The sequence below is a fragment of the Leopardus geoffroyi genome, chromosome D1, assembly GCF_018350155.1.
Source record: "Leopardus geoffroyi isolate Oge1 chromosome D1, O.geoffroyi_Oge1_pat1.0, whole genome shotgun sequence".
Classification (NCBI taxonomy): Eukaryota; Metazoa; Chordata; class Mammalia; order Carnivora; family Felidae; genus Leopardus; species Leopardus geoffroyi.
The window spans coordinates 85731506-85756634 of NC_059329.1; the positions used below are offsets into that span (position 1 = coordinate 85731506).

Consider the following 25129-nt stretch of genomic DNA (forward strand, 5'->3'; position numbering starts at 1 on the left):
TCTTAAGCAAGCATTTTATCATACCTTTTTGTTTTTAAGTTTCTGGTATATAAGCTAGTCAAAGATTTAGGAATGCTATTCCAGTAAGCGTTTTGTAAACAGAGAGAAGATATTTACTTGTTGGCCTGTATTGCAACATCTATACTGGACTTGACAGACATGTTTATACACTTTTTCACACGATTAGCTTATAAAGTCTTTCTAGTGTAAAATAGTCAAATAACATGGCAGCTAGCTAACATTTTTCAAGATTTAATTTCCCTCTGAAATGCCAGAAATAAAGAAATAAAAAAATCTTACACGCATTTGGGAACCCAGAAAAATGAAAGGATATCATTTTTTAACTTGGTCTTAAGTATACACATGTGACATAGTATAAACATACAAAATAACTATATGACTTGGCTACCTTTTTCTGATACATATTTCTACTAGAAAAGAAATTAAATAGATCACCAGCAAAGAAAATAGCTCCTAGCTCCGTGCCATTGGTTATGTTATATGTGGCATATTTTATGCAGAGAGGCCTAGCGTAGCAATCTGGAAATTGAATTACAATTAGGTTCAGCTGAGCTGCTGAGCCGCTGAGTTATGCAAATGGCCTTTGCTACTGGTATTCTGCTGAATTTTGCTCTTAGTAAAAAAGTTATGCATTTTATGGCACTAAGTTCTGCAGATCTCAACCATAGCACAATTTAAATTCTTTCTAATGTATTCAACACTAAGGAGAAGGTTGGAAATAGAACTTAAGCTTTTCTAAAACTACTATAAAGTTAAAAGAAAATTATGACCCAGTGACTATTTAGACATCTTTAGATGTGTGCATGAAATTCACTCACCCAGCCTCAGAAATTAATTCCTAAAATTCACATATCAAAACCATGTTTATCCCCCTGGAGCAACTGTTTTTCTCTGTAAGTGTTGTCGTAACAAATACCTCAAACTTTTACAAAATATAAGATCATATAAACTATGAAGTAATGAAAAATAAAAAATAAACGTATATCAGAATTGCAACCCTTCAATCTTTAAGAAAAATTCACAATATAAATCAATCTTGATTATAATTTTTCCTAAAGAAAACTAGCTTAAGAATGATCAGTGCTTTCAGTTAACTGCATTCATACATTATTATGTATTGAGTTTTAACTTGTAAACTTTTGATTTGGTACACTTATTGAACATACCACAGTTTTTGAATATGGAAAGGCATTACATAAATAGCTATTAAGTTGAAATAATTTAAAGTAAACTGAGAAGTAGGTAATAAACTTGAATGATCTACATCCTGGATTTAATCTTGAATTTAAACCTGAGAACGTGTTATCAGATTCTCTAGTCCTATAGTTTTATTCATCCATGCTTGCCACAAAATAACTTTCAAATTCTTTAAGTCAGCCCAAGGGATTCCAAAGTATAATTTCATAGATCTTCTAATACAAACTCTACTTTTTGCAGGTTTGTGCCCTCTTAAATAAAAATTTAAGAAAAAAAAGTAAAGTTTAGGAAAAAAAAATTATACCAAAATGCAAGCAGTGTCAGAATTGATATAGGATAGAAAATAGCTCCCATGCTCCACATGATTTATGTAATTAGGAATACTATGGAAACCAGAAATAGCAAAGCAAAGAAAGCAGTATTCACAAGCAGGTTTTATAAGAGACTTCAGAATCTGCTCTGAACTTGTTGAATAATCTGTTCAGTATTCCAGAATCTCCCTGCTGGAGGCAGGGTCCTCATTATAACCACAAGAGTGCTAATAAAGGTTAGCCTCTGAACTAGGGATTAGAAGGCTCTTTTCTTTTTGGAAGCTGCAAACTAGTAACTTTGATGATCTTCTTGAAAAGGAAGACAAAGCACACTCCAAGAACAAACAATGTTTCCACTAACTAGGAAGGTACAGAAAACATAAGAAAATGATACGCCCTAAGTACTGAGAAAGGAAGTATAAATATAAGCCTAATCTATTTAAAAAATTAAATTTATTAGTTAGAATACTTCCCATATAAAAGGAGACTTGACCTAAAATGATAGTTTTGAAATATAATAGAAAATTTGATTAAAAATAAGTCAGTTGGCTTTTCACCCCCAACCATAGATTTTTTTTTAACGTGTGAATTATTTTTTAAGGATTTTGGTGGATATTCTTAATATTCTATACCAAAGACAACTCATAAGTGTTCTTAACCAATGGTTTTCTTTTATGTAGAGTTCTTTTTCACTCAGTTTCTGAAGCAAAGTGCATTCTATTAAAGAAGACTATTGCATAAAGATGTGGTGCAAAAAACAAAGGCAATTATTTAGAGAGGACAATAGACACTTTTCAACCTTGGAAAGAGCATAAACCTAGATGTTGCTATGAGCTAACAAGGCCCATGAGAGATACTCAATTAAAAAATAAGTCTTTCCCAGTGAATGAACTCCAAGGTATTATTTTGTGCATAAACCACGAGTTTCTCCTTCAAACTACTACTCATAAATATTGCCTCAGAAAGGTTAGCTGGCTGCTATCTTCCTATATCCCTTTAATATTGCTGTGTAGAGCTACACACAGCATTTTGTCTTAGGTTTGAGGCCTTAATTACAGGTGTTCTACCTATTTGCTCCTATTTACATAGTTGCAACAAGAGTTTTGCTTTCCTGTATCTCAGTATTTTCATTAAATAGGGCCTCAACACTTTTATTAGATAAGTGGTTTGGAAATTAATTATTCATTAAATTTGTTAATAAGCATAGATCAGTCAAATGTGATCATTCCATTGGGATCATTACCACCACTGCAGAGGTGCAGTTATGAGGTTGATAGCTTTTTATCCATTTTGTTTATTCTCAAGTTATGACTGCAGGGAAAACTGAGATGAACCCAACAGTGTCACTGTGTTTGGAGTTAAGACTGAGGATGCCAAGTAAATAGACCATGTGACCAAAAGAAGTAACTTCATTGGGTAGAGTTAATATTGAGCATCATGGGTAAATCGGTCATATGATTAAACATAGTAGCTATTTTAATTTCATATCTAACAATTAATACTTTTCTTACGCCATTCCACTTCCCTTGCATTTCTTCCTCCTTTTTTCCACTTGTTAATATATTCTTGTCCTTCAAGGTTCATTTCAAATGTTACCTTCTTTGGCAAAATATCCCATGTTATTTAGGCAGAATTAACTGCTCCCTCCTCTATGTTTCCCAGAGCATTGTTTATAATTTTATTTTCCACTAATTGATTTGAATTAATCCTTATCTTCTCCACTCCCACTCCCATCCTCCAGTATATCACAAATGCTTTAGGGTTCTGAGGCCATAGAATTTTTTAGTTTGGTAAAAGCAGTGCTTAATAAATGTCTACCAGATGAATAAATAGTACATTGGATATACTGTGGACAGTCTTTTAGGAACTATACACAATCACCTAAAATCTGTAACTTTCTATGACCAAATGAAAATTTGATCAAAATTTAATAAGTATTAATATCCCAGAATTTTGAAACACATTTAGAATATGTACAACTGTTTTGCCTTAATTTTCCTTATCAAACGACCTTGAAGACTAAGAAGGAAAGTAAATACAAAAGAAAATGATACAATTTGGCAATGAAGCATTAACAAGCCAGGAGAAGGCCAGAGGTGGGTATTTAAAAAGTCTTGGAAAAGCCTCATGTGCATTATCCTACCATGTCATAAATCATGTTACTATGGGAAAAAGCACACCATAAAACTTATGTAACACAGCAAAAATATTAGTTAAGATCAAAATAGCTATTATAAATAATAAAGATGATATCCTCTAAGATACACCATATACAATGAGTTCAAATGCTATTCATATAGAAATAAGCTATTCCATCTTCAAGAGGACCTTATATTAAAATCACTTCATCACTGATAAGAAGCTTGAATTTATTTGGATTCACCATGGGGGCAGTACAAGGATTTCTGACAAGGAGACAAATATCTCTCTAAAGAGAAACCACAAAGCTGATGGAACTTACCAAGTAGAAATAGACTGGAATGTCTGTGAAGTTCTATACCTAGAGAATATAGATCTCTTTCCAAAAGCAACATCTTACATTAAAAGAGACGCTTTGTATACTCATTTGAATCTACTATGGAAAGCTAAAAAGAGGATTTTTTTAATTAATATATTTTCAAAAAGTACTAGAAATAATCAAAGGCTTTAATAACCTGCTGTGAATTAAAAATTAAAATTCATGCCAATTAAATATGCAGAATCATAATTTACATAATACTGTAATTTTCACATTTCAGTCAGAGTACATGAGACTATGAAAAAAAAGAGCACTGCCCAGAGCATAATTACCTATAAAGAAACTTCTATGTGCTCTTTGGCAGCGAGTTTCAGATCTCAGCCTTAAAATACTCAGCTATTGTTAGCAGGGCATCATTAGGAAATTTCCTACCAATTCAGTTGGAATTTATTTTTAAAATGAAGTTTATCTAAAAAGTCTTTTTTGGATGAAACAAAGTGAGCTCTTTAAAGATACTAAGATTTGACTGTCTCCCATCCAGGGTGTATGCCTGGAGGGAGGGTGAGTTAGTGCCAAGGTGTGTGTGTGTTTTAATGCTCTGCATCCAGCTCTAGGTAATAGTTGAAAAGCTCCCGGTCTCAGAACAACCAGCAGATGCCACTCAAAAGCATGGTCTGCTGGGAAGATTGAATGATGTAAAGCATACTGTCTCCAGTGTTGCTTGATTTATATCAGTATATTCTTATTCAAACAAAACTAAACTAACAGCTGCTGCGTACTTTTGTTTATATGCTATATGTCAAATGTTATTGTCCCTAAGGTACTTATGTGAAAAGATTTAGCAGTCATATTCTTAAATACCGATGCCTACCCAAATTTGGATGCTTCCTCCACTGAACAAAATGACAAGCACACGATTGCTATACTTAGAGCAATCTTTCACAGCTGCTTTAGTTTTTCAGTGATCCTATTAAACTGACGGCATATTGCCTGTGGGGTCTACAGTGTTATAATACCGCTGTAAGAGACATTGATTTGTATGATAGGATCAAACAGAACAGGGATGCATTGGGGGGAAGAATTTCATAGGTCATATTGTTTTTACCTGAGTAAAATTTAATTTAGACATTGTGACCTTTACAGAACACCTGGTTATTTTAATTGCTGATATGTGGATGAACGTTGACATTGGGGCTTAGAAAGTATGAAATCTTAGGTCTCTTCTGTTCTGAAAATGCATCCTGAGTCATGTCTTTTCTTAAACTGAACGAAGTAGCTGTGCATTAAATATGCTGGCACATCTTCTGCTTGAGCAAGTGGACCGAAATGGTGTGAATTGTTAATGCCTTGCTGCTTTGGTTCACGGCTTGTGATTGATCATTTGTAACTATATCTACTCCTTGTTCCATGAAATCAAGTATGGAGTAATGGGTTCATCAGATTTTGGGGTTAAATTGAGAGTGAAGAGGTACTGTGTGTGGAAATAAGAGTTGCCATGTTCAGGGCTGGCCTTGTAACAGCATGGAATCTAAAGGCGATATTCAAAACCACTTCACTCATCATACGCTTACTGATTCTGAATAGGGCCCATTTGCAGGGGACATTTGGTAGTTTTCCAATACGCTTTATGCCTCTTTCTACTGCCACCACCATGCACATCTTTTTTTTCATACGTCCGAGTAGCACATTGGTAGAACAGGTCAGCATACACAATTCATTTATTTAAATAACTTGGTTTATACAAGTAGAAATAAGCTGGCATTCTATTGTGTCTTGCCCTCCCCCTCAACAAAAATAATACTGTGTGGGTCTTTAAAAATACAAGTTATTTTGTGAACTCAGTTCCTTGAGTATCTTAAATATCTGATATTTAGTAATAATGTAACATAACTTGCTTGAACTGATATAGGTATAACTTTAAGTTTACTTAAATATTGAGAATAAACTGTATCTAATCTATTTTGTGTGGGTATGGCCTATACCAATACATAGTAATTGAATATATATGACCTGCTTTTGCAAACTTTAAAGCTCTGTACAAAAATTTGAGGTGTCATCTTAGTTTTGGAAAATGCAAAACATGGAACTTAAGTGAAACCAACAAAAATTAGCAGTAAAGGCCTTTAGAAATGTCATTATATAATTGTTTGCTGTAACAACTGATACCTTTTTACATTATTATTTTTTATTTTTATTATTGTTGAGAAAAGCTTAACCTAAATGGTGTTAACTGAGGCACCAATTAACTTTTGACCCATTAGGAAAAGATATAATAGAAAACACAGTAAAACTTAGAAACACAATCAAATATACAAAGCACTTAATGTGTAAGTACCATTAAAAGCAACCTAATTGTAAAATGTTTCTTTTTTTTTTTTTTTAAGATTTTATTTTTAAGTAATCTCTACACCCAACGTGGGACTTGACTTTAACAATCCCGAGGTCAAGAGTCGAATGCTCTACTGACTAAGCCAGCCAGGTACCCAAAAATGTTTCAAAATTCTACTGTTACATTGTAAAGTATCAACGAATACAAATTTAAAAATTTTTCTTTCTTTTTCTTTTTTCTTGTTTGAAAGCAATTATAATAATACTTGACAGACACATACCTAATTCAGACAGCCCTACAAGAATCAGATAATGTGGATAAAGCTGTTTTGGTCTCCTTGGATGAATATTCTAAGTCAATATATTACATTTACATATTTTATTTAGGATTATATATATATAAATAATATTATATATTATTATATATATAATTTGTAGTTTAAATGTGATAAACTAAAGTCTTTATAGTTTCAGCAATTAAAATGGAGGGTTCCCTTTCAATGTTTATTTCTCCATGCTCATTTCACAAAAGTAGAACTATATAATGTATGTAAACTATAGCAGAACTATATAATGTATGTAAAAAGCTATAATTAGCTTTTTGCATAATTTGTCTAATATTCTAAAAACTCTTATGGGGAAGAAAACAAATCTATACTGAGTCATGTTCTTTCACATGGAGAACTTTGTTAAAAAAATTGTTTTATAACAGATAATAGCAATTAAGCAATTAGTGTTCATTGGTAATTATTCTTATATTTTTAATAATGAATTTCTAGGATCACTGACAAGTCATTAGAGTCAGGCTAAGATTTTTGGTTCAAAGACTCAGAAATAGATAAAAAACGAAAGCTAGAAAGACAAACCCAACAAGATGGAAAGAGCAAGCATTTGGCTAAAACATTACATAAATACTGAAGCAAATTTAGCCCAACAAAACCTAGGAGTGATGATCATATCTTCATGAATATAAAAAACAGTCTAGGGGCGCCTGGGTGGCGCAGTCGGTTAAGCGTCCGACTTCAGCCAGGTCACGATCTCGCGGTCCGTGAGTTCGAGCCCCGCGTCGGGCTCTGGGCGATGGCTCAGAGCCTGGAGCCTGTTTCCAATTCTGTGTCTCCCTCTCTCTCTGCCCCTCCCCCGTTCATGCTCTCTCTCTGTCCCAAAAATAAATAAACGTTGAAAAAAAAAATTAAAAAAAAAGAAAAACAGTCTATGTTTTAAGGACTTCAAAAGGGAATTTCTGACAGATATTAAAGAGTCTATGAGCAGATTAGACTGCTTTGTGAATGCTCACATCACACAATTCTGCATTCACACATTTAATAAAAGATGGAAGTGATCCAATTATAAAGGGAGTTCTCCAACTGCCACCAAAAAAAGCCTTTTCTTTAAGTCAAGCCTTTAAAAATTCTTAATATTCTCTATAGATCAATAGTAGAATTATAAGTCAGTGATTACCTTCTGTTTTTGTCCAAGCAACAAGAGAAGCCCAACTCTGATGCTTGGAGGTCATTAGGAAACACTGAGGGCCATGTATAAGAAACCTTGGAACCAAGGCAAAGTCACAGGGTGCACAGGTCCCAAGGGAAGTCAGAAGACATCTCCTGAGAGGCATATTTCCCACACAAAAGGGCTTTTAACTGGCTGCCTTCATGTATTCTAATGCACCCTAGAGAGATTTAAGGGCTGATTCACAACTATTAGCATTTGGCATCCCTCTTCAGCAAGAGGTCTGAAGCTTTACATTTCATAAAATATGAGAAATAAAGGTAAATAGGACTGGGACCCAAGGATTGAAAAGAGACAATGTATTTAATTTTAAAGAAGATATTTTAGCCATAAGTTTGATCTTAATTCCCTGAAAAGTTCTAGAAGAGATTATAAGATGAACAGTTTTTGAAGTCTTAGAAAAGTAAATAGTAATCGTGAGAACCCATATGGAGCAACTAATGTATTAAATAAGTATTTAATGAACAGAGAGGGAGATTCTTGGGGCAAACAGGAAATTCTTCTTTCTTGGGGAAATTCTTTACATGGGGCTTGACATCTCTAACACCAGCTTATAATTATCATATCTTCCAGTGGGAAGTAGGTCCCAATAGACTACAGCTACCATCTATTATCCTTAAGCAAGGACCACTGCTAAATCTGCATGTCTCTTCTAAGGTAACTGGGTATAGCTGCAACAAAGTAGGAGAACATATGATGTCTACAAATCTCCTGGTTAGATCCCCTGTTTAGAAATAATTGCTTTCCTTTAATGCTTCCATTTAAAAATTATAGAGAAGTATGTCATGTAGTATCCAAAACAAAGCAAAAGAAAGTTATGAGTAGGTGCTGCCTTGGATCCCCATTTCTTTCCTGGGGAAAATAATAAAAGGAATGAGAATGAACACACATATACAAATGCACACATGCACACCTGCATGCACAAACACACAGTTGTCCCTTTATGGGGCTTCACTGAAGGCTGTAGGCTACATATATACCCTTCTGAGTTACCCACTCCTAGCTAAGAAAGCAATGCCACTTACAGAGGCCAAACCATCTGGACCATTGCAAAATTCCACATTTAGCAGAACAGAAACTGTAGTACTAGCCACAAATGGGTAGTACTAGGCATTTTTGGGGCACAGAGAAGGGAGCATTTGACTAGACTCCTTCTCAGTGTCCTGAATTTTTCACTCACATTAAAAGGAATTTGAGTACAATGCTTCTAGACAAGGGCAGCAACCCGAAATTTTATACTATTTTATGATATCTACTCTACATTGTTTAGCCCTGAATTAAACATGGGAATAGAGACAAGACTACAAAATCTCTATATACATGGAGCTTACAGTCTAGTGGAGAGACAGATATTAAACAAATAATTCCCCAAGCAGCTTTATGAAGTACAATTGTCACAATTACTATATACAGGGTGCTATTAGTATAACAGGGATACCTGCCCTAGACAAGGGAGGAAAACAACATCAGAGCAAGGCAATGTCAGGGAAGCATTTCAGAAGAAGAAATATTTAACATAAGACCTTAAGATGAGTAGGCAACTGCTTGCAAGTCGGATAGGGTGAGAGAAAAAATCCAAGTAGGGAAAACATTATATGGCAAGGTACTGAGGCATGAAGAAGAATAAAATGAGGAACAGAAATGAAAAAATAAGGTGACTTGAGTGCAGTGATGAAGAAGTCAGTAGTATGATGTGAAGAACTTCTCCAAGTTGGGTAGGGACCAAATCATAAAGGTCCTTCAGGCCATTATAAAGATTTAAGCTTGGGTTGAGTATGACATGTTCTAATAGGCTAAAATCACTTTTCAAAAATATTTTATTTTTAAGTAATCTCTATACCCAATGTGGGGCTTGAACTTACCACTCTGAGACCAAGAGTCACATGTTCTACCAATTGAGCCACAGAGGCACCCCCTAAAATTACTTTTTTTTTTTAATTTTTTTTTTCAACGTTTATTTTTGGGACAGAGAGAGACAGAGCATGAACGGGGGAGGGGCAGAGAGAGAGGGAGACACAGAATCGGAAACAGGCTCCAGGCTCTGAGCCATCAGCCCAGAGCCTGACGCGGGGCTCGAACTCACGGACCGCGAGATCGTGACCTGGCTGAAGTCGGACGCTTAACCGACTGCGCCACCCAGGCGCCCCTAAAATTACTTTTCAAAAAAGTGTTACCAGAGAGATTGGTGAGCTTGTAGATTTATAGCTAAACAAACAGCCATATCCATGGAAGATTACTGTAAATCAGAGACAGGGACTTTGATAACATAATAGAGGTCTCTGTCCCTTCATGTCTAGTCAACATTTTTTTTTAATTATCAATAATTGGGGCACATGGGTGGCTCAGTCAGTTAAGCATCTGACTTTGGCTCTGGTCATTATCTCACAGTTCATGGGTTCGAGTCCCACATTGGGCTCTGTGCTGACAGCTCAGAACCTGGAACCTGCTTTGGATTCTGTGTCTCCCTCTCTCTCTGTCCCTCCCCTGCTTGAGCTCTGTCTCTATCTCTCCCAAAAATGAATAACATTAAAAAAATTATCAATAATTTAGACAGTGATAAAATTGGTATTCAGATCACATTTACAAGTGAAAACAAAGACAGAAGAAATTGTTAATCCCTGGGTTACAGTTTAAATTTCTGAAAGATCTTGCAAGGCTAAACTAGTAAATAAAAACCTTGAAAGTAGAAATTTAATAGGAATCAATGTATAATATTCTGTTCACATAGCTATAAAATCAGCAGTACAAGTACAGGACAAGGAAGAAGCAGTTTAGGAGCAAATTGTTAGTACAAGTTTGGGGGCTTTTGTTGTCTTTAAATTCAATTTAGGTCAAAGATACAATGCGTTTAACAGAAATAAAAATGCATTTGTAGATTATATAATGATCTGGGAAAAGGTGGGGGAGGTGAGATTCCTTTACTCATCATTGATTGACCTGGGAAATTGTATTCTGATAAATTATGAACATTTACGTTCTAAGTTTCAGAAACCCAAATTGTGGCTTCCCCTATAGAAAGGTGGTAGATTTATTATAAAAAGAACACTTCATCTTCTTCAGTTAAGGTAGAGAAACAACTGGAAGAAAGTATTACAAATCTAAGAAAAAGGTTTGCTAAAGGAATCAAGGAGAAAGTAAAGTGGTTTTATATAGGCTCCATGCCCAGTGTGGAGCTAGAATTTAGGACCCGGAAATAAAGAGATGTATGTTCTACCAATTGAGTTAGCCAGGTGCCCCTAAAGTGGTTTCAAAAGATGCTTCAACCTTATGATCAAAATAAAGTGGTATATGCATGAAAATAAACAAGACAGGTTTGTTTAGCTGGAGGAGGAAAGAGATCTTAGAATAAAGGTAAATATCTGATTTGAACATACATTTTTAAAAGATATGAAAAGACAAACTGAAATCCTGAAGGCCAGATATGAGGGTATCAAGGCTAACTACTCTTAAAGAGTTTATTACAAAAGGGAAAATATTTCAATTGTTACAAAATCACAAACAGTAACTGGAGTCCAGTAAAACCTAAGAGAGAAATAAAGATCTCACAGGGCAAACTCAGAACAATCCTTCAAAGGAGGCAGAATCCAAATACTGTGAAGAGGTGACATTTATTTTACAGATAAATTAATAGTAAAAGCAATTTGGAGAATCTTTTTTGAGGATGTGACAGTTATACAAAATGTGCACATGAAATCTGAACAAATTAGAGAGAGGAATACTAGGAAGATTAACATCAAATACTCAAAAAATGTATTTAGTGCATCCTCCCCCGACCCCCACCACCAAATTTCTGGGCTTAAGATGAAGGCAAAGGGAAGACGAATTATGTTACAGAAGATCCAGGCACAGCAATAATAGATAAAGATGTCAGATCTAGGGGCACCTGGGTGGCTCAGTCGGTTGGGCATCCGACTTCAGCTCAGGTCATGATCTCATGGTTTGTGGGTTCGAGCCCCGCATCGGGCTCTGTGCTGACAGCTCAGAGCCTGGAGCCTGCTTCGGATTCTCTGTCTCTCTCTCTCTGTGCCCCTCCCCTGCTCATGCTCTGTCTCTCTCTGTCTCAAAAATAAAATAAACATTACAAAAAAAAAAAAAAGAAGAAGTCAGATCTAAATTAGATGTTAACCAGTGGGAAAATACATCCTGGGTGGGATTATTTAATTCAGGGAGGTGAAAATGGGTAGGACCGGTTTGAACAAAAGATGATATTGACAAACTTGGAACTTATTTTTTTTTAAATATTTATTCATTTTTGAGAGACAGAGATAGAGCATGAGCAGGGGGAGGGGCAGAGAGAGAGGGAGACACAGAATATAAAGCAGGATCCAGGCTCTGAGTCGTCAGCCCAGAACCCGACGCGGGGCTCGAACCCACGGACTGTAAGATCATGACCTGAGCTGAAGTCGGATGCTCAACCGACTGAGCCACTCAGGCACCCCGGAACTTATTGATATCATATCTCTCACTATGAGAGACCCTGCAAGAAAAAATATGTACAGGGTTATGTTAGAAAAAAACACAAGTATGAACTCAAAAGGAAAAGAAAAGAAAGAACTCAACAACCACAAAGAATGCAGCCCAAGCCTGTTAGAGAAGGGAACCTTTCTGAAAGGAACAGGAGTACAGCAGAGGCAAATCCTAAATGTTGTAGAAAAAGAGAACAGAAATGTTAACTCAAGCCTAAGAGCATTCAAAAACTGAGGAAAGACCACGTCTACAGGAGGAAATGACATCAGTTCTATTCTTCACTGAGCACCTAAGACCGTGAGGCTCGGAAACATAAACAGCCACTTCTGTTCAGAAATCCATGGAGTGAAGTTATTCTGTAATGGAACTAAAGTGAACATAAGGGAGAAGCTGTGATCAGGAAGTAGGTGTCTTGGGCTTAAACAGTTCCATAGCCAGAGGCCATTGCAGTAGCCACTGTGACCCAGGATTGAAATTACTGTTCCCGAGGCAAGACAGATGCTTTGCCACCAGAGAGGGCCTACCCTCAGTTCAGCATGGGGTTCAGAAATATGTGACTCAGAGGGAAAAGACCATTAAGGTGCTTGGAAAACTTTACAAAGGCAAATAACAACATCTCAAATAAGTCTTGGGGCTGCCACCAACGTAAATTTCCAAATGTTGCAAAAGAATGTAAGAGTATCCCCTTTGAGGATAATAATAACAGCAATGATGATAAAGTATTCTATAATGTTGGGGCACCTGTCTGGCTCAGTTGTGGAGCATATGACTCTTGATATTGTGGTTGTGAGTTTGAGCCCCATGTTTAGTATAGAGATTACTTAAAAATAAAATCTCAAAAAAAAATGTTATATAATCCTTACCAAGTGTCAGGTACTTGTTCTAAGGACTTCACATATAATTCACTTACTCCTTGCAATAACCTATTAAGGCAAGTAATTTCATCCTTATTTTGTAGATGAAGAAACTAACTCTCAAAAAAACTAATTAACTTGTCTCAGTTCATACAATAGGTGGCGTAACTGGAGTTTGAACTCTGGCTCCAAATTCAGAGCACTTCATCAACTCTTATGCAGAGTTTTTTTTAGAAATCACTGGTCAATTTTTTCTTCAAAATATTATAAATACATAATGCTATAATTAATGCCTTGATGAGAGACTGCTTCCCAACAAGTTATAGCATATGTCACAGACCCTGATCAACAGCGTAAATTGACTGGCATGTTGGAAAGACATGAGGAATGCTTTCTCTTCTTTGCCTTCCTTCACTTAGTTTCTGTGATGCTCTTTGGCAACAGTCAGATGGTCTGGATCATGCCAAAATAGTTACCTGGAAACATCATTTTGCTTGGAACAGCCACATTAGAAACTGGGGATTGGCTTCTGTTCTGAATGTCCTGGATATGGGGCTGATGTTGTGATCATCTCTTGATTCAACTGGAATTAGGACACATGAGAAAGTTGGTATAAGCTCATTCCAACTTCTCAAGTCCTGAGGGATGATGCCCACCACGGGGGCCCAGAAGGTAGCTGCTGGAGGAATTCCAGCTCAAACTAGGCATCTAAAAGCCATCTGGCTGACACTGGGAAGAATAAAAATTACGGACTTTTATTTCTTTGAATTTTAACTTGTGGAGTTGGAACTTTTATTGGATTTTAACTCACAAAGGTAAGATTATTTGATTTTGGAATTCACTTCCCTATAAATATAAAATTTTTGGATTTTCATTTCTTTGGAATTTTATTCTTTGAATTTAACTTCACAAAAATTTCATAATGGGCAAGAATTAACATTCAAGTTCAGGATATGTGTTTGGAGTTTTGTGATTAAAATACATTAATCCTGTCATTTGAGTTCATTGCATTGTACAATTTCTGAAAAACATGTCAGAGAATAAATACATAACCATTTTGGGTGGTGTAACTGGTATAATTTGGGGTGGGAAATGGAACAGGAAGTGAACATTCAATGCTCAATAACATAGACTTGGAGTCAATTTAATTATATTTTAACTCATTTCAGAATCTTCTAGGGTAAATTTCATACTACCCACCATGATCTGGAAGGATCCACGCAGGAGCAGAGTTTGGTTATTGGAATAATAGGTCCTACCAGACTGAGGATCTCCCTCAAGAGGGAGACTCACTTCTCTGGTTCACCATAATGGAATAATGAAGCCAAAGAAGGTAAGAGAACAAAAAGCTGGGAAATGTTAGGGGGAATGAGGTCTATCAAAATCTGACACTATCTACCTGTGTTCTCCCACTGTTATGTGCTTATATAATACCAAATAGTTCATATATGATTAGTAAATAGGCAATGATATCAATACAATACAGAAGTTTGGTTGGTAAATACGTGCTTTTTCCTAGGCAAAGGAGGCCAACAGTGAAGGAGTAGAATTCTGACCTTTAGCAGGAAAGAAAAATGCTTTAGCTTGCCTGCAGCACTGGGGCTCCTTGCATGACTCTGTGGGAGTTTCCCTTCCTCCTGTGCCTTCCTTAAAGGAAGCCCCAAACCTCCAGTTGACGTCCATCTGCATTTTCTCACACTCTATTGTTTTTGTGCAGCTTTAATATCCTCTGAAGCATCACTCTGAGACACCTACCCAGGCTGTTTACAGTATCCCCTAGGTTAATTATTATTTAAGTTGGTATTCTGGTTTTAAAGGTGCATAGATTTTGAATGGTCTTCCTCAACACTGTTGTTTCCACAGCCTTGTAATTTTGGGGTAGTGATTTTGCAGAATACATTTTTTATATCCTGTTCTAGCAGAAATGCTGTACTAGCATGTTGATCATACATAGGAATATGGCATCTTTACACAGTGGGTAGTTCTACTCTAGAAAGAATAGATCTTGGTGGGAGGCATAAGTAAGGAATGTTTCTGCATGTAACAAAATAAATTTCTTTGTTAAAATCTTCTATGGTTTTTAGAAGTCTAAAAACATAAGCAATTAGCAAATCCTATGAGGTTTTAAAAGTTTCACTAGACTTGATAAAGTAAAAGTTTGGTGTCATGTCCAATGTGCTCATTTCTCACAGCAAAGGAGGAAAACCTTCAAGGCATATATAATTCTAAAAAAAGAAGCAACAGATAGGAGAAAAATTTTCATTTTGTATATCTGTTACATTTCAGTCCTTGGTACAATTACACTTCTAATCTGTCCTTATAAATAAAAAGTAATTACTATGATCTTAACATTAGACGTGATATTCTGATTTGACATAAGCAAACAAGAGTCATACATCAAATGAGAGAATTAGCATTTGTTTAAATTAAAAGATAACTTTCCCTTAACACTTCATCTTTCCCAAGCTGAAGTTCAGAAGACTATGAAATATAAAAGTTGAGGGACCTCAATCATTTGATGCACAAATTATACAAACGAACAAAGAAAAAATAAATGCAAAAACCTAATGTTAAGTGACTAGGGCACTACAGACTGGAAGCTCCTTCAGTAGGATTAGCTTCTTTGAGGATTTTAAGTCTAGTGAACTTGTTATGCTTCCACATGTTGGTAGTCACATAGGCTAATTTCAGCTGGCATAGCGTTCCTACGTATGCAAAGACACAGGGCAAGGCATGCATTAAAATGTGATAATAGCACACTTCTGGGACACGTGAAGCATGAGGTATGAGTCTGCCTCTGGCATCCATGAAGCATCACACCTCAGAGTCAGAGCTTTTATGTTTTGATAAGTAGTTCTGCTCTTCCACATTTGGGAGGGGGAAAAAATCAACTTTCTAAGTGTAAATCTTTCCCCTTTACCAGGGTGCCTTACAGTTTTAATTCTAATGATTAATTTAAAAACATTTTTTTTCAAACCCCAGTGAGCTGGAAATAATTTAAAGATGGATAGGGTCTTAAAATGTGTTATTTATTTTATTAATGCAAATTTAAGAGTGATTATATAATATTGTTGATTATAAAGATCATTTGAACCAGCATGATTAGGGGGGAACGCAAGAAAGAAAACATAAACTTTAATATTGATATTCCATATCCCCTCCTCCCCCTCAAAAAAGACCATAAAGAAGGATTCCCTGTGTTTCATGTGTCTTACAGGCACGTAACTAGCTAGATAATGGGTATGTCTACAAAAGCTTTGAAATCTTCTAATAAAATAAAAAATAATTATATCAATACAAACATTAAAAATGATAAAGTATAATTTACTTTCTAATAAGCAAACACACATATAATCCTTGGCAGAAAAAAAATTAAGAATTATAATAAGTTTCAAAATATCTGTTTTAAAGTTTATTTATTTTGAGAAAGAGAGAGAGAGAGAGTGCGAGCACACAAGCAGAAGAGGGACAGAGAAAGAGGGAAAGAGAATCCCAAGTAGGCTCCATGCTCAGCATGGAGCCCAATGTGGGGCTTGATCTCATGAATGATGTGATCATGACCTGAGCCAAGATCAAGAGTTGGAAGTTTATGGGGTGCCTGGGTGGCTTAGTCAGTTAAGCGACTGACTCTGAGTTTCAGCTCAGGTTATGATCTTACTGTCAAGAGATCGAGCCCTGCGTCAGGCTCTGTCCTGCCAACACGGAGTCTGCTTGGATTCTCTGTCTCCCTTTCTCTGCCCTTCTGCTGCTCATGCGCTCATTCTCTCTCTCTCTCTCTCTCTCTCTCTCTCTCAAAAATAAATAAATAAACATTAAAAAGAAGAGTTGGACGCTTAGCTACCCAAGCACCCCAAATATCAAAATATAATAGTAGTCACTCAATAGGATTAAGATCATAAAGCCAGTAAAGGTTTGTTTTTACATATTACAAGCAAGGATTTTAGAAACAAATGTAAGTATTCAGAATAGCCATATCCTAAAATCACTTACAGTTGCCTGGATCTAACCTTGCAGTTAAGTATGCCACTTAATATTCTGGCCCTCTTCAGGTATATGGAGTTAAGGTTCAGATGAAGTGATAGGACCATAAGAGTAGCATTTTTAGTAGTGCTAATAGTAGTACTAGTAAAGAATAGTAATTACTACTAAAGTATAAAAAGTAAATTAAAAAAGTAAGAAGTAAATAATAGTAGTAATTACTACTAATAGTAATTTAAAAGTACAAATGTGGAATTCATGGTATTTTTGCTCTTAGAGACTAGCAAATCAGTGCTTTTAGAAACAGATGAAAGTCTCATATGTTGACAAAGACATAGAATAAAATTGTTTTATTTTTTAATTGTTTTAAAGTTTATTTATTTTTGAGAGAGAAAGAGAGAGCACATGTGGAGTAGGGGAGGGAGAAAGGGAGACACAGAATCCAAAGCAGGCTCCAGGCTCTGAGCTGTTAGCACAGAACCTGATGCGAGGCTCGAACCCACAAACTGTGAGATTGTGACCTGAGACAAAGTCAGATGCTTAACCAACTGAGCCACCCAGGCATCCCAATAAAATTGCTTTAGAACACATTTCATAACTTTTGAAAAACCTCTAGAAGTTAACCAAAACATTTAAAAATTTTATATCTGAGCAACAGTAGTATGATTTCTCATTTTTCTCCTTTGAAAGCTGTATACCATAGAAAGTATCTGTTAAGTTATGAAAATTTATCAATTGCTCTTGTTTATTAAATTATGGCTTATGAAGGTTAAAACACTCATGATTTTTCTCAAATCTAAGCTTGAGCTGTGCTATAGGTTGAATGTTTGTGTCCCCCCAAAATTCAAATGTTGAAACCTAATGTGACGGTGTTTGGAGATAATTAGGTCATAAGGGTAGAGGCCTCATGAATGGAATAAGTGTCCTTATACAAGAGACCCCACCAAGTACCCTTGCCCTTTCTACCATATAAGGACACAATGAGAAGATAACAGCCTATGAATCAGTCAAGGGCCCCTCAACAGACAGTGAATCTGCCAGGGCCTTGATCTTGGCAGGCCAGACTTCATATAAGAAATAAATGTTTGTTGTTTAAGCCATTCTGCCTATGATATTTTTGTTATAACTGCCCAAATGGACCAACACAAGCTGAAATAAAAATTCTTCAAACCTCGGGGCGCCTGGGTGGCTCAGTCGGTTAAGCATCTGACTTCGGCTCAGGTCATGATCTCGCGGTCCGTGGGTTTGAGCCCCGCATCAGGCTCTGTGCTGACAGCTCAGAGCCTGGAGCCTGTTTCGGATTCTGTGTCTCCCTCTCTCTGACCCTCCCCCGTTCATGCTCTGTCTCTCTCTGTCTCAAAAATAAATAAATGTTAAAAAAAAAAATTTTTTTTTTTTTAAATTCTTCAAACCTTAATCCATTCCATAATTTCCTTTTGTATAGGAATATTTCCCATGTTAAAACTAAACTTTTATTTTATCTGTTTTCATATATATATATATATGTTCATATATATATTCATATATATTTATATACATATATGTTTATATATATAAATTATGCAAATGTCTTTTGAAATGTGATCATAGAGCTTGTAAAATCTTTGTGACTTACCTTTTGAAATATCTTTAATTGTTCTGCCATACAAATCATAAAGATATCTGGCTGGTGAATTTAGGTTCATTCTCATTGTGCAAGTATCTAAAACCTACCAAGAGAGTGCAGAAAATAACTATAAATATTTATTACAATAAGCTCTGGCTAAATTGAATAAACATTGAAAGTCCTTTCTATACTAAATGGCTATACAAATTATATTATAAAATGAAATTTGATTATTTAGAAAATATTCCTAAAATATGATAAGAAAAAAAGCAGTTACAATTATTATATCATAATTTTACTTTAAAAACACACCAACTGGGGTACCTGGTGACTCTTGATCTCAGGGTTACAAGTTCAAGCCCCATGATGGGTTCAGAGCTTACTTAAAAAAAATAATAAATGAAATAAAAGTAAATAAAAAACAAATATTAATAAAAAAGAGAAAAGAGATGCAATAAATATTAAAAAGTGGTTACATACTAATAAATGCTAGAACTGAAGGAAAGTTTTATCTATTTTTTTTAGTTTTTTAAGTTTTATTTATTTAGAGAGACAGAGAAAGAGAGCATGAGCAGGGGAGGGGAAGAAAAAGGGGAGGGAGAGAATCCCAAGCAGGCTCCACACTGTCAGTGCAAAGCCCGAAGTGGAGTTCAAACTCATGAACCCTCAGATCATGACCTGAGCCAAAATCACGAGGCGTATGCTTAACCAGCTGAGCCACCCAGGCGCCCCAGGAAATTTTTATATCATTCTTGGTATTTTCTATATTTTTCATTAACTTACAATGTCAAGATGTTAGTTTTATTTCATTTTATTTTTAAATTATGTATTTGTTTTTGAGAGAGAGAGAGAGAGAGAGAGAGAGAGAGAGAATCCCAAGCAGGCTGTGTACTGACAGTGCAGAGCCTATGTGGGGCTTGATCTTATAAACTGTGAAATCATGATCTGAGCTGAAATCAAGAGTTGGACGCTTAACCAACTGAGCCACCCACATGCCCAGGAAGGATATGAATGAAACAGGACCACTTTCTTATACTGCACACGAAAATAAACCCAAAATGGATCAAAGACCTAAATGTAAGACTTGAAGCCATAAAACTCTTTTTTTTTAATGTGTGCAATCATCTGATTTATAAAAAGATGCAACAAAATTCAAAATGATACAAAATATCAATTTCAAAACAACATCAAAAGTGAGTGTATTTAACCATACTCAGCTCATAACAGAGCAAATGGGTAAGAAGGAGAATAATTCATGTTATAGCGTATTGCTACATGAACTGGAAACAGAAAAAGTTGGTAAAGGAAGGCAGAGGATCTCTATCTTTAGAGTGTTAGAATTAGAACCAAGGGGCTCCATAATCATCTGGCATCTGCTCAATATTGTACCTATGGTTAGAAATGTACATGATGGGAACTCCATGGATCTTCCGGATCCTTCATTTAAGGTCCCGGTCAACGGTGGCCACAATGTAACATTTGTGCTGAGTTACTGTCTGTACTAAGCAGTCATCTGCATAGGTTCCTTTGTGTGTGCATGGTAATCATTCAAATCTTGGATCCTTGGCAATCCTTAGAGCCAACTTTTACCCCAATTTCTCAGTTTCAGCCATTATACAGTCAGTTATACAAGGGACACACTTGGCATACAGACAGTCCATCATTGATTGTACTAAGTCAACTTTGGCTTTAATGGAAAAGTTGATAAAGTTGGTATCAACCAGGATGTGGTAAGGTGGGCCCGGCTGTGTGTTATATTGGAAGAATAAGCAGGAAGGATGTTGGGGGACTTCTCTTTCCCTGAGTGCACTGGGATCTTTCTTTTTAGGTTTCAATCTATCCTTCTCTTTAAGCCTCTGATTTCTGAGACTAAGCATTCACTTCCTGGTTGCATACTTTCTTGGCTTTCTTTTGCTTCCCCATGTTCACGCCGCACTCTTGTTTCTTCAGCCATAAAACTCTTAAAAGAAAACATTGTCAGTAACCGCTTGGACATCAACCTTAGCAAAATTTTTCTAGATATGTCTCCTCAGACAAGGGAAACAAAAGCAAAACAAACAAACAAAAATACTGTGACTACATCAAACTAAAAAGCTTTTGCACAGTGAAGGAAACCATCAACAAAACAAAAAGGCAACCTACAGAATGGGAAAAGATCTCTGTAAATGATGCACTGAATAAAGGCCTAATATCCAAACTATATAAAGATTCATACAGGGGATACTAAAAAAACCTGAAAGGTCAAGGAGGTTGATGCCTGCTTTCTCCTCTAGGATTTTGATGGTTTCCTGTCTTACGTTTAGGTCTTTCATCCATTTTGAGTTTGTTTTTGTGTATGGTATAAGAAAGTGGTCCAGGCTCATTCTTCTGTATGTTGCTGTCCAGTTTTACCAAAGAGACTGTCTTTTTTGCATTGGATATTCTTTCCTGCTTTGTCAAAGATTAGTTGGCTATACATATGTGGGTCCATTTCTGGGTTCTCTATTCTGTACCACTGATCTATGTGTCTGTTTTTGTGCCAGTACCAAACTGTCTTGATTACAGCTTTATAATACAGCTTGAAATCCAGAATTGTGATGCCTCCAGCTTTGGTTTTCTTTTTCTGAATTGCTTTGGCTATTCAGGGTCTTTTCTGGTACTATACAAATTTTAGGATTGTTTGCCCTGTAGCCCTGTGAAGAATGCTGGTGTTATTCTGATAGGGATTACTATATTTACTTTAAAATTGGGGCCTGTAATCCTAGTCATAGCTCAATCAACTCAATTTCTTTGTGACAACAAACATATTTAAACAGCTTAATGTGTATATAGGGACAAAGCTATACTCTCCTTTCAGTCTGGAGAACAACTTTCAAACATTGTGACTGATTTGGTTTATCTAGTTGCTATATCAAGTGATGTGTGTTGCATTTAAAAGGCAAATCTCTAATTGACAAATTTAATTTGACAAATTGGCCTTTGCCACATTACATCAGAGGTTCTCAGTCTTTATCCTACCTCTATACATGACCAATAATGTTCTCATGAGCCACATACTGCCATGGGCATCCACAGGATTGTGTGTCTTTCTTCCGTACTAGCTGCAATCCAGAGTTTGGGGCAATTCTTCAGAAACTGTATTACTGATCTTTTTCTCAAAATCAAGAAGGAATATCTGTTTATGATTAAGAATGATGTTACAGGAATAATCTTGAACCCTGTAATCTATGAAGGAAATATTTACAATATCAGTGCTTTACCTAGGTTAAATAATTATAACATACTTGCAATGTATTTCACAAGTGACTATAAACTCTGTCATGTGGAGCAAATTCACTGACCACCAATCTCCCCACCTGGAGGGTGTCGGTGCATGGATTCAATACCTGACCAATGCCCTATGTCCTCATGAGTCAAACAAAATACTCCTTTGGAATATCTAATTTGGAAGAGCCAAGTGGCTGGCTCTGGTCCTTGCCACCCAATAAAATGAAGTAATAATGCTGGTGACTCTAAATGTTACTCTTCCTGCTTTCCTTCCCACTCTCTTGGGCCAATTTCTGTAGTGGTTACTACACACAAGTTCACCTAGGACTCCTATCCATGGATTGAAACCTTTACTAAAGATGCTTATAAAGTAATATTGAGAATAGAAGAGAGAAGTTATCAGAAGAAAGTGAACTTTAGACAGAAAAGAGAGTGGAACATACTGACTGACATTGGCATGGGATCCACCCCTGTGTTTTTAAAAACACTTTATGAATACAGTTCGTCTCTAGCAAAATTCTCCTAATAGTCACTTTATTCCATGTGACTTTGTGCCCAAAGATTATTCTTTTACCACCACCACCCTCATTGACAGAAATATTAACAGGATATAATTCAGTACACATTCTTCCTTAGCCAATCATCTCTGAATACTACTAAGAATCTACAGTTGGTCCCATAGAGCCTCCTCCTTTGGCTCCCTATATTCTTGATCTTTCCATTCTTTATGTTTAGTTCTCGGTTTCTTAATATTACAAATCTATTATTTAAAAGTTCAATGAAGCCCTTTGGTACAAATTATATTCCCCAGTTACTTACTAGTGAAGGTTCAATATCTAAATACCCTTGTCCAAAGTTATAATTTACTAATTAAACTAAGTAAAATGTGAACTATTTAAAGCTAGTCCCATTTACTTCAACTAAAATTTCAATGATTTTCAAAATTATTTCAAATATTGCCGTCTTTGTGTTTTAAAAAAACAGCCAAGTGAAATTACACAGCTTCCTAACTCAAAGATCCCTCTTTTCATTGTGCCCAAACATCAGTAAAATGTTTGTGCAAGCCAAATTTTAAGAGTTAAGTGAGTATAAAAACCAGCATTAGAAAATCAGATACTATTAATTAATAACGCATCAGCAACGCTGTCATTCTCTCATATTTTCTGTATAAAAGATCCTTGCAGTGTTTAAGCAATGCCAACCTTCAGTAATCACTTTCTCAGAGTAACTTATCAGTGGTATGAATTAGTATCAATATAAATTTCTGTCAAAAGGCCTGAAATGAAGCCTCTACTTGTAAGGTCATTCTTATAATTCACAACTGAAAATATTTAACAATGTCATCTTACTGTACTATTAAGGTTAATTAAAATACCATTTCCATTCATTTGTACCTGTTAAGCTTGTTAAAATATTATTTTTATAAATTCACATTTTGTTAATTTCTTACAGCAGAGGTTGTAGAGAACACTTCAGATACTGAAATTTAAAACCATCATGCTGTAAAACCAGACTCTTGTTAATAAACAGCTGAGAAGAGATTTTTCCACAAACTGTTTTTAGTGTAATCTGTTTATAGTTCTGGGAGTTACCTCCACCCATGGGCATATCCGGTGCCAAGTTTGCAACTTCTGGAATGGCCACCATGGAGGTGGTGCGGTTACACAGTCTACAGCCTCTGGGTTTGGCTCACTACTTCCCCAGTCCAGGTGAGAGAGCTCAACATTACCCCTGGCTGAGTGAGTCAAATCAACAATGTAGACATGTTTTATGTGTAAACATTCAGAAGTAAAAGCCCTGATTTCTACTTCCCCACAAACTCTTTTTCAGCAAGTGTCAGCAGCCTGTACACCATGGGCTAATTCGAGCCATGGCCTGTTTCTGTATGGCCTATGGGCTAAGAATAATTTGTATAAGTTTAAAATTTTTTACATGCTTATTTATTTGTTTATTTATTTATTTATTGAGAGAGAGAGAGAGAGAGACTGTGCACATATTGGGGAGGGGGGTGGGCAGAGGGAGAGAGAGAAAACCCCAAGGAGGCTCCCAACTGCCAGCACAGACCCCAATGCAGGGTTCAATCCCACAAACTGAGAGACTCACAAACTGAGAGATCATGACCTGAGCCGAAATCAAGAGCCAGAAACTCAACCGACGGAGCCACCCAGGCGCCCCTGTACAATTTTAAATGTTAAAAGAAATCAAAAGAAGAATAGTATTTTGTCACATTAAAATTAAAATTTCAGTGTCCATAAATAAAGTCTTGGAAAACAGCACTCTTTATTTACATATTTTATGGATGCTTTCACACTACAGCAAGAGGGTCTTTGCATTGTGCAATCTGAAAATGCTTCCCCTCAGCAACCAAATCAACCTGGCCCTCAGGCTCTTTTAAAAGAAACCAGGCTGTCCCCCTGAGTTCATTAATTTTCTCAGACTCCTCTCAAGTGCTGGGATTTTACTCTCTCATATCACAATCTCAAAGTGGTGGGAGTGGATGGGAAGGTGGGAAGTGGTGTTACTTACAATGCTATTTCAAGATTTCTTCCCAACTCATTTACTGAACAAACAAAACAGTCTGACCTTCAAGTGACCATCTTCCTTCGCTCCATTCATTCTTCCTCATTCATGGATAAAAATCCTAACCCTGGCTGATGCTTACTATCTACTTGTGGTGCCCATACCAAGAATCTTGGTGCTCCTGGAGAAATCACACAAATGATCATATCAGCATTAGTATTATTCATACTCACCAAAATCCATGGCCCCTCAATGCTGCCTAGTCACTTCTATTTCATTTGCTTGGTCAACTCTCTCTTATACTTACCATAATGAATATTTCAAACCATCTTTGCTCAGCTGTCTCCACCGGGCCTCTTCTCCCCTACTTCCCTCTTTACTTTTGACCTTACATCAGAGAGAAAATTGAAGCCTTATCCTCTTGCTACTAAAACTAAAAGCTCAGGGCGCCTGGGTGGCTCAGTCGGTTAAGTGTCCGACTTCGGCTCAGGTCATGATCTCTCAGTCTGTGAGTTCGAGCCCCGTGTCGGGCTCTGTGCTGACAGCTCAGAGCCTGGAGCCTGTTTCAGATTCTGTGTCTCCCTCTCTCTGACCCTCCCCCGTTCATGCTCTGTTCTCTCTGTCTCAAAAA

General features: G+C 36.3%; 1 protein-coding gene and 1 pseudogene across 2 annotated transcripts in view; both read right to left on the reverse strand.

The window, feature by feature from the left end:
- The window catches only part of DCDC1 (doublecortin domain containing 1), a 483981-nt gene that overhangs the window by 379963 nt on the left and 78889 nt on the right, over positions 1-25129 (reverse strand). For both annotated transcript variants that reach the window (XM_045484847.1, XM_045484848.1), the window contains one exon: positions 18742-18835. In XM_045484847.1, the coding sequence (XP_045340803.1) occupies positions 18742-18835 (94 nt within the window). The remainder of the gene's footprint in view (positions 1-18741; positions 18836-25129) is intronic.
- Positions 19903-20838, reverse strand: LOC123601538 (annotated as a pseudogene).